The sequence below is a fragment of the Gossypium arboreum genome, chromosome 4 (genome assembly GCF_025698485.1).
Source record: "Gossypium arboreum isolate Shixiya-1 chromosome 4, ASM2569848v2, whole genome shotgun sequence".
In the NCBI taxonomy this organism is placed as follows: Eukaryota; Viridiplantae; Streptophyta; class Magnoliopsida; order Malvales; family Malvaceae; genus Gossypium; species Gossypium arboreum.
This window is the reverse complement of record NC_069073.1, coordinates 11,790,714-11,805,994: the sequence shown is the minus strand read 5'-3', so window position 1 is coordinate 11,805,994 and position 15,281 is coordinate 11,790,714. Positions and strand designations below refer to the sequence as shown.

The window sequence follows — 15,281 nt, the reverse complement described above, 5'->3', positions numbered from 1 at the left end:
AGGCTTATAGAGACATTAATCTAAAATATATATATATAATAAATTATTTTCCCTTTGAATTTTATAAAATTATCACTTCAGCTCTATATTTAATTTTTAATTTTTTAATTTATAATTTATATTTTTAATCAAATCATTCTAAAATAAATAAAAACTTTTAACTTCATTTTTAATTCATGAGTATCTCACGTCAATAAAGCTAATAAAAGTTAAATTTTTATTTATTTTAAAGTTATTTAATAAAATAAATAAATTTAAAAGTTAAAATGTGAAAAATTAAATGGATGCTAAAAAAATAACAACTAAAATAAATTGTTTTTAAAAGTTGGAGGCGAAAAGCCATGTAAAAAAAGCTTGATTATTTTTTGACCATCTCTAATCATTCCCATCAAGATCAAAAGTAAAGTGCACACCGATGCTTCCCATGCAATGAAAATGATGATTTATAACCTTCTCTAATCATGCCAGAGCCCAAAAACTTGATCTTCAGAAAGACCTCACTTCACTCTTCAAACTTATATATATTATTATTGTAGGCAATGAAAGAAATTATCTTAAAACTCTTGAAAGGGCCTTTAGCTTCTAGCCAAGGTAGATGATGGGGTTCTCCTGGAAACTGTTTTATTTATTTGGGATCTTGTTTTGGGGGTTTTCACAACGATGGAGAACTGTGGAAAGCAATGGTGGTTCATTTTCATGTGGGTATCCAGCAATATACAACTTTGGGGACTCAAATTCCGACACTGGTGGAATATCTGCAGCAATGTTCGAGATCCTATCACCAAATGGAGAAACCTTTTTTGGACATCCTGCTGGTAGGGCCTGTGATGGTCGCCTCATCATAGACTTCATAGGCAAGTTCACTTCATGTCCTCTTCGCCTATTAATCTTCTTATTTGTTTATATGAACTCGGCTGTGAGTGTCTAGTGATTATTTATGTTTCTATTTCCCATTTTTTGTTTGTTTGTTTTTTACAGCTGAGAATCTGAAGTTACCATATCTTAGTGCATACTTGGACTCAGTTGGAACAAATTTCAGGCATGGTGCTAATTTTGCAACAGGTGGTTCATCTATCAGACCACCTGGTTATAGTCCATTCAATATTTGGGTTCAGATTTCACAGTTCATTCAATTTAAAGCTCGCACCACTTCTCTCTACAATCAACTTACCCTCAATAGTAAGTCATTATGTTACTCGAATCGGAATTCGATAGTGAGTAGTCCGAACAATATAGATGTCCTGTAATTTCTTAGGTCATATTTTCTGATTCTATCAACAATTATACTTTGTTTTTCTTAGGAAGAAATCCTTTAACCATTAGCAATCTACCAAGGCCTGCAGAGTTCTCACAGGCTTTATACACAATTGATATTGGACAAAATGATCTTGCTCATGGTTTCCAATACACGACAGTAAAACAGGTTCTAGCATCAATCCCCGACATCATAGGCCAATTGCCCCAAGTTATTCATGTAAGAAACACTAATTCTTGAACACAAAGTGTGTGTAAAATAGTAGTGGAACTAATAAATACTGTCATTATTTTCCCTGGTTTTCAGACACTGTACAATGAAGGGGCAAGGTTCTTTTGGGTCCATAATACTGGTCCCATTGGTTGCTTGCCGGTTTCGGTTTTATATGAAATATCAAAGCCTTGGAATTTAGATAAGAATGGATGTGTGAGGCTTCAAAATGAAGTGGCTATGGAGTTTAACAGGCAGCTTAAGGACATGATTTCCCAGTTAAGGGCTCAACTCCCTTTTGCTAGATTCACATATGTTGATGTCTATTCAGCCAAATACACGCTCGTTAGCGACGCGAAGAATCTAGGTAAACATGTTTGATAAAAATGTTGGATTGCAGGCATGACATGGGCAATGGAGATTTTTAACACAGCAATTGGTGTTATGGAGCAGGTTTTGTTGAAGCAGTGAACTTTTGTTGTGGGAATTGTACGAAAAAGGGGATGGCTAATGGAACAGTTTATGGGAATCCATGCAATCATCCATCAAAGCACATTAGCTGGGATGGCATACATTACAGTCAGGCAGCCAATATGTGGGTTGCAGAGCGAATCCTCAATGGCTCCTTCTCTGATCCACCTCTTTCCATTCAAAGTGCTTGCCATAATCAAACAACCATTTTATGATGAAACAGTAGCAATCATGGCATGTACTTTATTGTCCTAGACGCAACATATATTGAATAATGTTTGTTTAATGCTTAAGCATGTGGAGAGTTAAGTAATTATGGTATTATATGTTATTTAAAACTTGCTTAAATGCTGATAAATAATACTAGTTGAAGTTTTTCATTCAACTCTGGCCTCTTCTGGACCACTTCAATTCAACCCTTTTGAGCCTTTTTCTGTCAACTCAGGGTTACCCTTACACCATCATTGGTGATGTGTCTTTGCATTTACAACTCAAATGGGGCTTAATAAGCAATTTTGAGACCCATTTCCACTGTTCTTTTTCTTTTCTGTTTTTTAACCAAAAAAAGGGCTTGTCAAAGAGCTTTAGTCGGCTTGGGCTTTTGGGTGTTCCTGGTTCTTTTGGTTTTGGGTTTCTAAGTGGCTAACTCCGGTTTACCGCAAATAAGCTACTGATTCGAGTCTGTTGGCAATTGGCATCAGGTCAGAGGTTGAATTTGACCACGAGTATTATGTATTTAATATGGATATTTTTCTCATATATTTAAAAGAATTATATTTTATATTCATACCAAAATATACAGAGATGAATATTTAATAATTTTCTTTTTTAGAGTGATTAACATAAGTTAAGAAATTCAACTACATTCGGTAAAAGTATCATACAAGTTTTGTACTATGAGTCAAATTATATTTTATCCCTTCTACTTTAAAAATGGGTGAATTAGTCCTTGTACATTAGATCAAAGAGTAAATTAGTTATTTCTGTTAAAAATTTTATTTATTAGTATTGTTAAAAACTAGTGCAATTGATAGAATAATTAGGTAGTACCACATATACGTCAACATAACATACATAGACTAATTTTTAACAGTAAAAATGAATGAAATTTTGAACAGAATGATCAGTTTACTCTTTGATCTAACATATAGAATTATTTTTTATTTTTTGAGTAAAAAGAACAACATATAATCTAACTCGTATTACAAATGCACGGAGAATACTATTTCCACAAGATTCATATGTGGAAACATTGGTAAATTCCAGATATAAGCTAGCAGGCTAACGTTGCTTTCTTTACACACTGTATGGTCATTTTCCACATCCAGGACAACAGCCTGTCACTTAAATCCTATCTCACATGACTTTTCAGAGGCCTTCCTCGTAATGAATCAATGTTTGGCCTGCAGTCTCCTTTCAACAAACCATGAAAATTCATGACTGGTTTGAATTCAAATTCAACCTACATGGTTGTTGCCCCGACTCCTTGTTTTCGTTGAAATATTTGTATGCGACACGTACATGAACGTAGAAATAAGAACCCTAAAAGTCTTCCAAATATACGGAAAAAAAATTAAAATAAATCTTACCATGCTCTTTTGAGCATACACCAATATCCCTGCTCAGAATCAAATTCTAACAGTTTCAGGATTAAGCATGTGGCATTCAATGCAGGCAGGCAGGCAGGCATTATTAGCTGTGGGATGGCATACATAGGACTCATTTGGTCTGCAAATTTCAATTGGGTCCTTTCTTTGACCCACCAGCTTTCATTTAGGAGAGGTGGCCATTTTCATTTCCTTAAATAGATTGTGATGCTTTTGTGATGTTAGTTTAGAGATTAGGTGAAATTGATTGTTAGATTTATGGTTTTAGTTCCTTGTAAGCAAGTTCAACTGGAGAATTCTTCTTAAGTTAAATCAGCCAATTACTTAAATCATAAATCAAGTAAAATTAACCTGTGGACAGCCCCTATTGGAAACAAAACGGGACGCTAGTCCAATTCTGGTTATTCTAGATACAGCTAATGTCATGGTTTATTTGGTGGTGCAACAGTCTAACCTTCGATTACTTATAACGAAGGGAAGGTGAAGGATGGCTCAAAAATGCCATTCAACTTTGGCTGATTAGTCAAGTCTTTCACTTTCACCATATAGCCTTGATTTACTAAAGCCACCTACTGCCATTTTTGAAGGCTTGAAAGGCAACTTATCTTTGGTCAATTTGGTCTTTCAAATCAACCAACTTCCACCATGTGACTTTCGAGTTCGAATATAGATAGACTCAGAAATAAATTGAAATACCCGAATCAAATACATACAGTATATCAACTTATACTTTATTCATTGAAAGGATTGAAACATACAAATAAGAGATGTTACAAAGGAATATCAACAACTCCATAATCAATGGAACCATACAAATTCTCTTCATCTGACCCTACTGAAACCTGGTTTCTTTTATATCTGTGTCAGGGAATCAGATAAACCAACCCATTTAATCCTCTTTTACAATGTAAATCTTTACAGTATTTTACCGATAAACAGGATTATTATACCTTAATCCCATCATCATTTATTATTTGAGTGGTGGTGTCAAGGAGGGTGACTAATGCTCTTGATTTTCTGCTCCGGACCTTGCCTGCTTCCTTCAATAATTCACTCAACCTTCTTTTCTCATCGATGACATCCGGATTTGCTGTTCCAAGCTTCTCTTCTCTCATGTCAACAACATAATCCAAAATTTCAATCGCATCACTTAACCTGCCAAACATAGAATTTTCAAAAAAAAGGAAACATGAGACTCCAAATCGGGTATGAGTGTTGGATAGAGTATGTAATCAATCCAGGTGTTTTTCTAGGTTTTACCTTCCCATGGCATCATAGGTGCCAGCCAGATTGCTATACACCCCTAATGTATCAGGGTGATAAGGACCATATTCCTTCTCTAAGATGCTTCGTGCTTCTTCAAACAGATCGGCTGCCTCGTTTATTGAATATCGTTGTACGCAGGCTAGCCCCATTTGATTGAGAGTGATTCCGAACAAGGCAGACTTCTTATCTCCACTAGCTCGAAACTTTGAGATAGCACTTTTGAAGGTGCTGTAGGAGTCAGCATAGCTCCCCATCATGTAATACATGACTCCCATCTGTGCCTCAATGCCTGCAATTGTGCTTTGCTTCCCTGGGGCTTCACTGAAAATACTTAAAGCTTTTTTAAGTAATTTGAGTGCTTGATCCAATGCATTCATAGATTGGCATATGGCAGCAACGTCAATGAGGCCACTGGCAATCTCTTCTGATGGGATTCCAGGATTTGGCTTTCCGTAAATCCGGAGTGCGTTTTCGCAATAAGTTCTGGAATCCCTTAACTTTCCTACCTTATTGTACAAATCAGCCAAACGAACAAAAACTGAAGCAACTGTTGGATGATTCTCTCCTTTAGCAGATTTAAACACTGTGAGCGCTTTCTGGTAGGCAAAAACTGCCTCATCAAACCGAGCTAAAGATAAATATGCATCTCCAATGCTACAATCAATCGAAGCAACATCGAGCTCACGGCCATTGGCTGCCATTGCCATGCTAGCTAAAACATAATGCTCAAGTGCCGATTCATAATCTCCTTTTGAGTCACAGATGAGTCCCATGAGTCTCCTATCAGCAGCTTCTTCAATAGAAGCGGGAGCAGCATTCTCCCTATGGATGTCAAGAGCTATTTGACAAAGCCTCTCAGCTTCATCAAATTGCAACGCTTGGACATGCGCTTCAGCAACGTATCGACAGGTCTCACCAACTCGAGGATCAGTTTCTCCCAAAACTTGTCTTTGAATCTCCAAACCTGCTGTATAACACAAAATCGAATTCTCAATTTGACCCAACATTACATAAGTATCACCCAGTTGCATGCATCCAGCGAATTTAGCAAGTGCATGAGTTTGGCCATCCTCGATCACTGGGATTTCGATTGAGCGTTCAAGAACTGGAATGGCCTCATCGTATTGGCCTAAGCTACAATGCAATGCTGCCAGAACATGCAAAGACATTACAAGCTCTAGACTCGGTTTTCCATCTGCACATTTCTCGAATGATTTTGTTGCTCGAATTGCCAATTCAAGTGCTTTCCGAGGATTTTCACCTGAAGAAATCATATTCCTTGTCTGTTTGAGCAAAAACGGACCAAGTTCAGGATTCTCTAGCCCTGCCTCTAGAGAATCTCCTGTTCCATTGTTAAACTTTGCACCAAAATTCCTTTGTTTCCTTGCATTCTTCTCATGCCTCTTTTCAACAGGAGTTTTCTCTTGAGATGATTTGCTCTTCGGACTCGATTTCACCGATGCTTCGGAATCCAATTGCAAGCGACGACGATGCTTAACACCTTGAATTTGGTTCTTGTCGTTGTTTTTCTTCTTAGGCATTTCATCAGTAACCTCATTTTCTTTCTTAAGGTTCAAGTCACCAATACTGTCTTCTTCTTTCTTCTCTGCTACCACCACCTCTTTTGTTATTTCAACAACACCGAGATCCCCGACAAGATGGCGTAATTCGGAATCGATCATCGATTCTTCACCGTAAGATCCGTAACTAGACATTGATGGAGATTGATCAGAGCTTTGCATCTCATAAACATTGTGATAAAGCTGCTCAATGGAGGTTGCCACCACACCATCAATGGCTAAATCAAGGGAATCACTTCGTGGACTCAGTGCACTTCTTGGAGACCTCTCTTGAGCAAAACTGTACTTATAAGGTGTGTGAAATCCATTGTCATGTTCTTCAACTCCAGTTTCTCCATTCATTGCATCCATAGCTAATCCAGGCATTGGAAAACTGATTTTAAAGAAAAAAATCAGTACAAACTTATATCAAATTCTTCCATAATCTCCAAAAGGAAAATGCTAGCCAAGCCAAAGACAACTCCATTATTCTCTACTATTTACTAATTTAGCAAAAATGACGAAAAATTTAAAATGCTCAACTTGAAAAAAAGACTACTTTAAACCAAAAACAGTTATAGAATAAAAGAAAAACATTGAATGCTTAATAACCATAATCGATAAATGAGTAATACCTTACTTGGTTCTGTTTAATGAAGAAAACCCAAAATTCTTTTTTCTTTTTTAAAAACCCAAAGTTTATAATGCTTATTTTTTTTTCTCTGGGTGTTATATACAGAAGAAGAAGACGTTGATAACGATGAAGGAATGGGGCGGTGTCATGTATTTCTGTATCTTTGTTGCCTTATATAAATAAATTATACATATATATATATATATATATATATATATATATATATCTAGAAAAGAGAGGAGAAATGAGGTGTTTTATGAAAAGGAAAAGGAGTAAAATAGGGAAACATATATTTAAATATGAGATTATTGAAAATAATTTATTTATTTATTGGTGCAGGGTTATAAGGTGGTGGAATTTTGAAGCAATTTAGACTGTGACTTTTCTCCCACCAATTTTTTTACATTTTTATTTATCTTATTTATGTTTGAGTTTATCATTAAATCATATTATTTTTAAAATTAATATTTAAGATATTGTTTTCATATTAATATTTATAAAAATATAAATAAGAATATATTTTATTAATAAACAATGTTATGCATTGTTTTTATTAATTATTTCTTAATTTGATTGGGAGTATTTTAATTTTATAAATAAAATTAAGAAATTGGTAGGTTTTTATTTTATTTTTTAAATACTATTTCTTAATTATAGAATAAATTATTAATTTTATTAATAAATTTATTTATTTATTATTGGGAATAATATTTGGGGATGTGAGACGGTTGAAAAACTGGTGCGCTTAACGGCTTTTTAACTGGAAGGTTTAAGAGGAACAGTGGAAGGTTGTTTTCTCTGGGACACGTGGAAGAAGATGATTGCAAGTTTAAAGTGGTGTAGGATTCCACGTGGACCACATCCAGCTTCATTCTTGCTGGTTTAATCTCCTAGGTGGTCCTAGTTTAGCCCAATTATTGGTGGGCCCATAAAATTTTCCATGGCCCACATCAATTCCAAATAGATTATCTTTTTTTATTCTTTTTATTTTTTTCGATTAAAAGAAGACAGGCATATAAAACAACATGCAATTAATTAAACTACTACATAGTATATTGATGGTTTTGTTTTGTCCAACACTGTAATTTAATTTTTGGATAAATATTAAAATTATATATAAACTGTATAATATTATACATAAATTTTGATTTACGTAATGAGATTTTAATTTTATTCAATTTTCACAAATCACTAATAATATTATCGAATTAGCATCATTTTATATTTATATATTGTATACACAAACAATTATATTAATCGATATGAAAATAAATATATACTATTTTCTTTAAATTTAACAATGTTAACAACTAAACTTGAATTTAGAAATTTAAAATGTAGAAGAACTAAAAAATAAAAATATAAAAAATTATATTTTAAATTTGTGAAAAATACATAAACTTATATTTAATAGCAAAGCAGTTAATATTTTTAAATAATTAATATAGAATTCAAACTGGCCTCTCATCATACTAATATATTTGTGGAAAATAAAAATTTAACTCATAAATAAGATAATTTGGAGTGCATAAATTATAAAATCATTTTAATTTTGAATTGAAAACTAATAACAAATTTGTATTAATAAATGATTGAATTTTTTATTAAGTAAAATTTCGAAAGCAAAATGTTGCTACAAGTAACACTAAACAGTAAATATAGAAAACAATCAATCACCCAACCCCACTCTTTATATTCATCCAAATGATCATTTTCATTTTATTTTTAAAAAATCAACATTTAAAATTTAAAATGTGGTTGAAAATTGTGTTTAAGTTAATTTATTTTTAAAAATAAATATTTAAATAAATATTTTTTCATAAAATTGAGATATTCATATTCTCATATTTAATTTTTATCTAAAACTATTCAAAAATAAGACATAAATAATATGCAAAAATCAAGATCTGCTTTTATCAAACAACAAAATTATATTTGTTAGAAGTTGTGTAACCTAAATTATTGTTAAAATAAATTCAAATGGCAAGATTAGGGCATTTATAGTACAGGCTGCACAAGTAAAATCCGTATAGAAGTTTACTTAGTCTATTTGACGTTGATTAGAATAAGGTATTTTAATGTTCTTGTATTACTTCTACTTGATTTTAATTAGAATAAGATTTTTAAACCTATAAATAGACATAATCGTCTCTCTAATTTTCTTCTCCTTCATCTGTGTGATTTTTTCTCGAAAGGGTTTTTACGTAAAATTTTGTGTGTTCTATTTTTCTCTCTTTCTTTGCAATTTATTGTCATTATCGACGTTCGATTTCACAATATTTAATGCTTCAAATAAAAATTTATTATATATATAAGTATGATTAATATGATATTTGATGATATATGTATCGTATTTAAGATTATAACATATTTAATCATCTTTCAAAAAAATGTTTAATAATTTAGTTGTATTTATATTTACAAATTAGATACACATACATAAAGTCTAACATGCAAAAGAAATCATCTTAAAAAATGATGTGTTTTAGTTTTTTATTAATAGTAAAGCTATATATATAGTATTATAGCGTAGAAAGATATTAGGTAGGGTCAAAAGAGAAGCAATAGACCAAAGTCTCAAAACATACAAATGATTAGTGAGTTATAAGGCAGACATGAAGACATCCTAAATGTCATGTTGAATGCTGAAACCAAAGTTTTGTTGTTGCCCAATCATTTAGTTAGTTTATATAATTAATTTAAATAAACGCAACCTTGGGTTTGGGTGTATCTATGTTGTACTGAATGGGGTTTAGGATATATCTTAAAGGACTTATTAGCAAATCATGGTATTATTGGCTAATAATGATATACCAACCAAAATAATAATTATTCTACACTTAAACTCCACCTTAATTTCTAGTAAAATCGTCTCATCTTCAACACCAAACAACAATGGCAACAGCAACTAATATTTTATTTGTAAAAAAAGAAGAAGAAGCAACCAATCTGGAAAATGGGGTGGCAAACCCTAATCACATGATATTTAAATCCCAACTACCAAAGAATATTTAACACTTACCTTTTCACATGTATATTCTTTTAACTATCAGGTTTTTATATTTAAAAAGGAAAAAATATTCGAATTAAGTCAAAATTCATGATCAGTTTATATATATACATATAACTTTAGAGGCAAGTAAAGAATATTGGAAAATAAAGGCTTCTACTTTAGGGTAGAATATTAGTAGTATTTATTAAAAGGTAGACACAGATTTGTTTATAGTTGTTTGGAGAAGTTAAGGTTTGAAGCAGTTACTGAAATAAGAAAACCAGTTATAATTGTTACACTGTCACTTTCATATCTCATCGTCTACTTTTCCTTCATTACATCGTCAACATGCTTTTAAATTTCAATCAAACCTTTTCTTTTTCTTTTTATTTTAATTTCAGGGAGAAAAATGTACTTCCTTATAATTGAATTTAAACTTTCATGCCTGCAACATAATATTTTTACTATTGGATTAAAAAATTGTTAAAATCTAAGTTCATTTGCTACTAACCTGGCGAGAGTGTCTACCACTTGCATGGTCTCATTGTGCTCGCCTATAATCCTTTGAATAGTATCTAAGACATATGTAACCCTTAGAAGGGATAACTTGTTACCACGCATTATGCCTAGTTACCCCTAACACGTTACATGAACGGACCATGTCATATATAGGTGTGCATGAACCATTCAGAATGACACAATAGAACAAACACTCAACAAGATAAATATTGCCCAATTTACTCTCAAGTTGAGCTTTCTTTTTCCCTAAAACAAAATTCTATCATTTTCTTTTAACCAAGACATCAATGGAAACTTTTGAATTTCTGGGTTAACACAAAATTCATCTTTTCTCTCATGGACTTTATTTACAGAAAAGTTAATTAAGAAAGCTTATATCAAAAAATGAATTTAGAGGATCCTTATTAGCACCTTTTATCAGCATGGTTTAGGCTTGAGAGTATTTAACATTTCAAAAGAGGGCCAATTTGAAAACACCCAAACTAACATTTGAAAGGCCTGATATTGCAGTTAAAAAAGCCCAAGTTCTTATCAAGGCCTGCAGGGGTCGATTTTTTATTTTCTAGAACCAACAAAATTTTGGGATTTCATATAATTAAACGAATTCAACTGGATTAATATATATTTAGTTTTTTTATAGTTACCAACAAGTTCATCTATAAATCATGTAAAGCTAGTTAAAATTAGTTTATTGTTTGATTTTTTTTTTTTTTTTGTGTTTTTGTTATAACCATAGCTGTTTTACTGTGTAATATCATCAAAATTCGGGTGTTGATAATGGTAAATTTTTCAAGTGAATAGTAAACTCTAGAATCATTTTGCTTAAATTATCTTGAAATATTGGTGTAATTTATGGTGGAACTAGTTGAGGGACTAAAGTGGTAATTAATTGGCAAGTAATTGTATAACGTGAATAGATTTGAATGGAAATTGTAGCATGGGATTTTGGAGAGTGATGACTTTGATATGGGGATATATAAGGAGGGACTCAAAGTGCTACATTTTCATTAATTAAAGGGGACTTAATCTAGTTGAGATGTAGCAATCAACCTAACTAAAAATCAGCTTGTAAGTGGCAGTAAGAATTATGGCTTCTTGAAACGAGTAAAAAGGAGAAATGAAACCATAATGAGACCTTTCTAAAATAATATTTCAATTTCAACTTCTTCTTTTTTTACTTTTACTCTCCAAATTTGATAATTTTACTTTTATACTATACACAAATTGTTGATTGAATGCATGTAATTTAATTTGATCATTTTAATTTTATATTTTTTAATTTTTAAATTTTATACTAGACTAAAAGGTAATTTTAAATTTATTAAGTTCTAGTATTTCTAAAATATTATGTAGCAAATATATTGTCATATTTGTAATGCTATATTAGCTTGATATTTCCAAATATATTCACACAAAAAAGTCAATTAACGAATTTAACGAGTGTTTTCCGCATAAAAACTAAAATTTCAAAAATGAAAAAGTACAGATTAAAAATATCAAATTAAAAATATAGACTAAATCTATAATTTTACACATAATAAATCACTAATAACAGAAGTTAATCAAACAAATTTAACCAATAGAAATCAACCACAAACAAAAATGTGTTTATTCAAACTCGTTTTTAATTTATTTATAAAGAGCAAGCATCTCACATAAAAACTAGAATCTTTATTCAGTATCCGATAACACAACCTTGACTCATACAATATTGATATAATAATAATGTTCATGGGATTATAGAAATGACCACTTTCCCGGTAACTCGGCCGGTTTCAAGGTAAGCAAAGGCTTGTGGAGTTTCAGAAAAGGGAAATATGCCATTGGGATCGATCATTGGCTTAACTTTCCCACTCTCCAAGAAAGGCTCCAATTTCTCTAAAATTGCTCCATTTGATGTGAGCATGAATGTTGTTGCTGGTGGAACTACCGCTCCATATATTGTCACTACATCCCCACCTTCTTTCACTGCCTTCACTGCCCTCTCACATTGCCCTGTTTACCATCCCATAATCAAACCAAAAATTCATGTCACTGTACAGATTTTAACACGTTCATGTAATCGTATCGTGTATTCGAATATTACCGACTGCATCGTATACTACATCGAATTTCTCAGGCAGATCTTCAAAGTTTTGATTAGTGTAGTCAATAGGCAAATCAGCCCCCAAGCTCTTCAGCAAATCCAGTTTCGCGGTACTTGCTGTGGCTGCTATTTTGGATGCTCCATAGACTTGCTTAGCTAGCTAATTCAGGATAAAAAGAAAGAACATTAATTCAAGTTGACTTCGGATAAGAATATAGTAAGACGGATTGAGAACCTGAATAATCATGGTGCCAACGCCGCCAGCACCGCCCAAGACAAGGATAGATTTACCAGCAGAAAAATGGCATCGTTCAAGGCCTTCATAGGCAGTCTCAATGACTAAAGGCAGGCTTGCAGCTTCAACAAAGCTGAGATTTTTGGGTTTTAAAGCCAACAGCTTCTCTGCAACAACAGTGAATTCAGCTATAGTGCCAAATTGTGTTGGGTGATCCACGGCCTTTTCATTTATATCTCCATACACCTGATCCCCTTCCTTGAATTTCTTAACTTGGCTCCCCACTTTCACCACCACGCCTGCTACATCATACCCTGGAATGATCTTCACATCAACAAAACAAAAAAGTCAGAAACATTTCTATTTAAGTGTCGAACATGATGAAGACTCACGGGTAAAGGGGAATCAATGTTTTTGAACATTCCAAGCATTCTTTTGAAATCAATGGGGTTAATCCCAGCAGCTACGACTTGGAGAAGAACTTGATCATCCCTGGGTTGGGGAACAACAACATCGGATTGTAGTTTCAGAACATCAGATGATTTTCCGTACTCAGGGTAAGTCCATGCTTTCATTTTAGATGGAAGGGTTGCAGCACTTGAAGCCATGAGAGTTCAAGACACAAGCTTTGTTATTATTATTATTATTAAAAAACTCCAATAAAATCTTCTTTATGGTGGATGCATTCTACATATAAGCAATAATTCATGAAGGCCCCTTTTTTTTTTTTTTGGCATGATTAATGAGAAATAATTGCTTTTTTATTTTAACCACATACATGTGAGCACTAGCTTCAGTCAATATCCCATCATTATCTGATTTAGAATCTGACGTATTTGTTTGGTTTTGAGCAATTTTGGTACAAAGATAAAAGAACTATAATTTAACGTGGGTATATGAAGCAAGGCATGGCATACTAAGCCTATCTTCTTGAGCCCACCCCATTCTCTTAACACTTAATATTTTCATTAATTATTAAAACAATTCGTACTCAAAAACAATAATAACTTAAGTGAATGTTCATTATAATCAATTTTTTACCTTTCATTTTTTATAATTCATTTTCTATTTATGTATTAGAAATGAAGAATCTAATCTTCTATATATATATATATAGGAGTATACTACTTATAGTGATGATAGAAAAGAAGAGAAATGTAATAGAAATCTCCCTATATTCTTGTAACAGGCCAATTTAGGTTAGACCCAAACAAACCAAACCAAAAAATAATAACAAAAGTCCAAAGTTCATCAAGCCTAAATTTACAATTACAAACAGCCCAAGTACAAAAAAATTCTAATGGCCCGATAGCCCTAATACCCAAACAAATTTCAACAAAAAAAAAAGGGAACAAAAATCCTAATCTAGCCCTAACACTACACCCTACCGCTGCCGCTCCTAACCTCTGCCACTGTCACCAACCACCCCCGTAAGAAAAAAGAAGGAAGAACACATAACAACAAGTACAAGAATAGTAGAAAAATAGAAAAATAATAGTGTAATGCTCGACTATAAAAAGCTTGAAAAAATATATTGTACAAGTTTTTTTTTTTGAAAAAAAAATCAAACACTGAAAAATATAGACAAAAAAGAAAAACAATCGAAAAACAAAATAAAAAAAAAACTCAAAAGGTGATCTTTTTATTTTTCTTTTTTCGAATCTGTTATTACATATAATAATAATAATAATAATAATAATAATAATAATAATAATAATAATAATAATAATAATAAAGGCACTTTCTTTGTTCTACCTTACATTCTTGTAGTTGGTGACCTCATTTGGCACATAAGGCAGTCAAATCCTTAGGGATTCGCCTGAAACCTCTTTAAAATGAGCAAGAAACCCAACGATCCTTCTAGGGTTTTGGGCGACGGTGACTCTTTTGCGTGTTATAACCTTGGATCCGCATTCTATTCGAAGAGAAGGGTTAAAAAGGAGGTTTTAGGGTTTTTCAACCACCGAGGACGGCGGAGCTGTTGTCGACGACTGGTGGCCGTCGCGGTGGTGACTTGCCGGTGCCAAGGTCGACCAAAGGGTGGCTTGGAGAAAGGGAGAGGTTTTCAAAAAAAAATTAGAAATGGGGATGAAATGATTTTTTTAGGGGAAATTTTTAACTTAAATATGGCTTAGAATTGGTGTCGTTTTGGCTTGTTTCCTTTAACCGCATCATTTTGGGCTGAAACTGATCCGACCCAACCTAGCAGAATCCGCGTGTTTTTTTATGGGGGTTTAATTGTTGCCCCAATCCTTCCGCTTTTTCAGTGTTTTTCAATTCAGTCCAAATATCTTTTTTTTTCCTTTTTTAGTTATACCTTTTAATTTTAAATTATTTTTAATCTAGTCCTCCGATTTGCCCAAAAACGGAGTGTTTAATAGGATAGGAAATATTTTCCCATTTGGCCTCTCCCTTTTTTTTATGCTTGTTACAATTTAGTCCCTTAT

At 32.7% G+C, this 15,281-nt stretch overlaps 3 protein-coding genes across 5 annotated transcripts; 1 reads left to right on the top strand and 2 right to left on the bottom strand.

Moving 5' to 3' along the window:
- Positions 1-346: 346 nt before the first annotated feature.
- On the top strand, positions 347-2,321 carry LOC108459324 (GDSL esterase/lipase At3g27950-like). The gene is made up of 5 exons (XM_017758680.2): positions 347-854; positions 979-1,179; positions 1,302-1,474; positions 1,562-1,832; positions 1,919-2,321. The coding sequence occupies exons 1-5, from the start codon at positions 596-598 to the stop codon at positions 2,149-2,151; spliced, it is 1,137 nt and encodes a 378-aa protein (XP_017614169.1). The 5' UTR covers positions 347-595; the 3' UTR covers positions 2,152-2,321.
- Positions 2,322-4,260: 1,939 nt separating this feature from the next.
- Positions 4,261-7,188, bottom strand: LOC108460980 (protein KINESIN LIGHT CHAIN-RELATED 2-like). 3 transcript variants are annotated; one of them, XM_017760712.2, is made up of 3 exons: positions 7,004-7,188; positions 4,804-6,762; positions 4,261-4,698 (listed from the first exon to the last, which is right to left on the bottom strand). In XM_017760712.2, the coding sequence occupies exons 2-3, from the start codon at positions 6,753-6,755 to the stop codon at positions 4,488-4,490; spliced, it is 2,163 nt and encodes a 720-aa protein (XP_017616201.1). In that variant the 5' UTR covers positions 6,756-6,762; positions 7,004-7,188; the 3' UTR covers positions 4,261-4,487. The 3 variants fall into 3 exon arrangements, with proteins under 3 accessions (XP_017616201.1, XP_017616202.1, XP_052883275.1); XM_017760713.2 differs by having other exon boundaries at positions 7,009-7,188; XM_053027315.1 differs by having other exon boundaries at positions 4,804-7,188.
- Positions 7,189-12,120: 4,932 nt separating this feature from the next.
- LOC108459352 (2-methylene-furan-3-one reductase-like) lies at positions 12,121-13,575 on the bottom strand. Its single transcript, XM_017758711.2, has 4 exons — positions 13,227-13,575; positions 12,835-13,158; positions 12,600-12,759; positions 12,121-12,508 (listed from the first exon to the last, which is right to left on the bottom strand). Exons 1-4 carry the CDS (start codon positions 13,440-13,442, stop codon positions 12,243-12,245), a joined length of 966 nt encoding a protein of 321 aa, XP_017614200.1. The 5' UTR covers positions 13,443-13,575; the 3' UTR covers positions 12,121-12,242.
- Positions 13,576-15,281: the final 1,706 nt, after the last annotated feature.

Bases quoted from the DNA above. Each gene is read 5' to 3' on its own strand.
- LOC108459352 (XM_017758711.2), bottom strand. From the start codon at position 13,442: ATGGCTTCAAGTGCTGCAACCCTTCCATCTAAAATGAAAGCATGGACT. The intron at 12,760-12,834 runs GTTCTCAATCCG...ATCCTGAATTAG, and splicing joins TTGGCACCATGATTATTCAG to CTAGCTAAGCAAGTCTATGG. The intron at 12,509-12,599 runs GTAATATTCGAA...GATGGTAAACAG, and splicing joins TGTAGTATACGATGCAGTCG to GGCAATGTGAGAGGGCAGTG.
- LOC108459324 (XM_017758680.2), top strand. From the start codon at position 596: ATGATGGGGTTCTCCTGGAAACTGTTTTATTTATTTGGGATCTTGTTT. The intron at 1,180-1,301 runs GTAAGTCATTAT...TGTTTTTCTTAG, and splicing joins CAATCAACTTACCCTCAATA to GAAGAAATCCTTTAACCATT. The intron at 1,475-1,561 runs GTAAGAAACACT...CCTGGTTTTCAG, and splicing joins AATTGCCCCAAGTTATTCAT to ACACTGTACAATGAAGGGGC.
- LOC108460980 (XM_053027315.1), bottom strand. From the start codon at position 6,755: ATGCCTGGATTAGCTATGGATGCAATGAATGGAGAAACTGGAGTTGAA. The intron at 4,699-4,803 runs GTAAAACCTAGA...TATGTTTGGCAG, and splicing joins ACCTATGATGCCATGGGAAG to GTTAAGTGATGCGATTGAAA.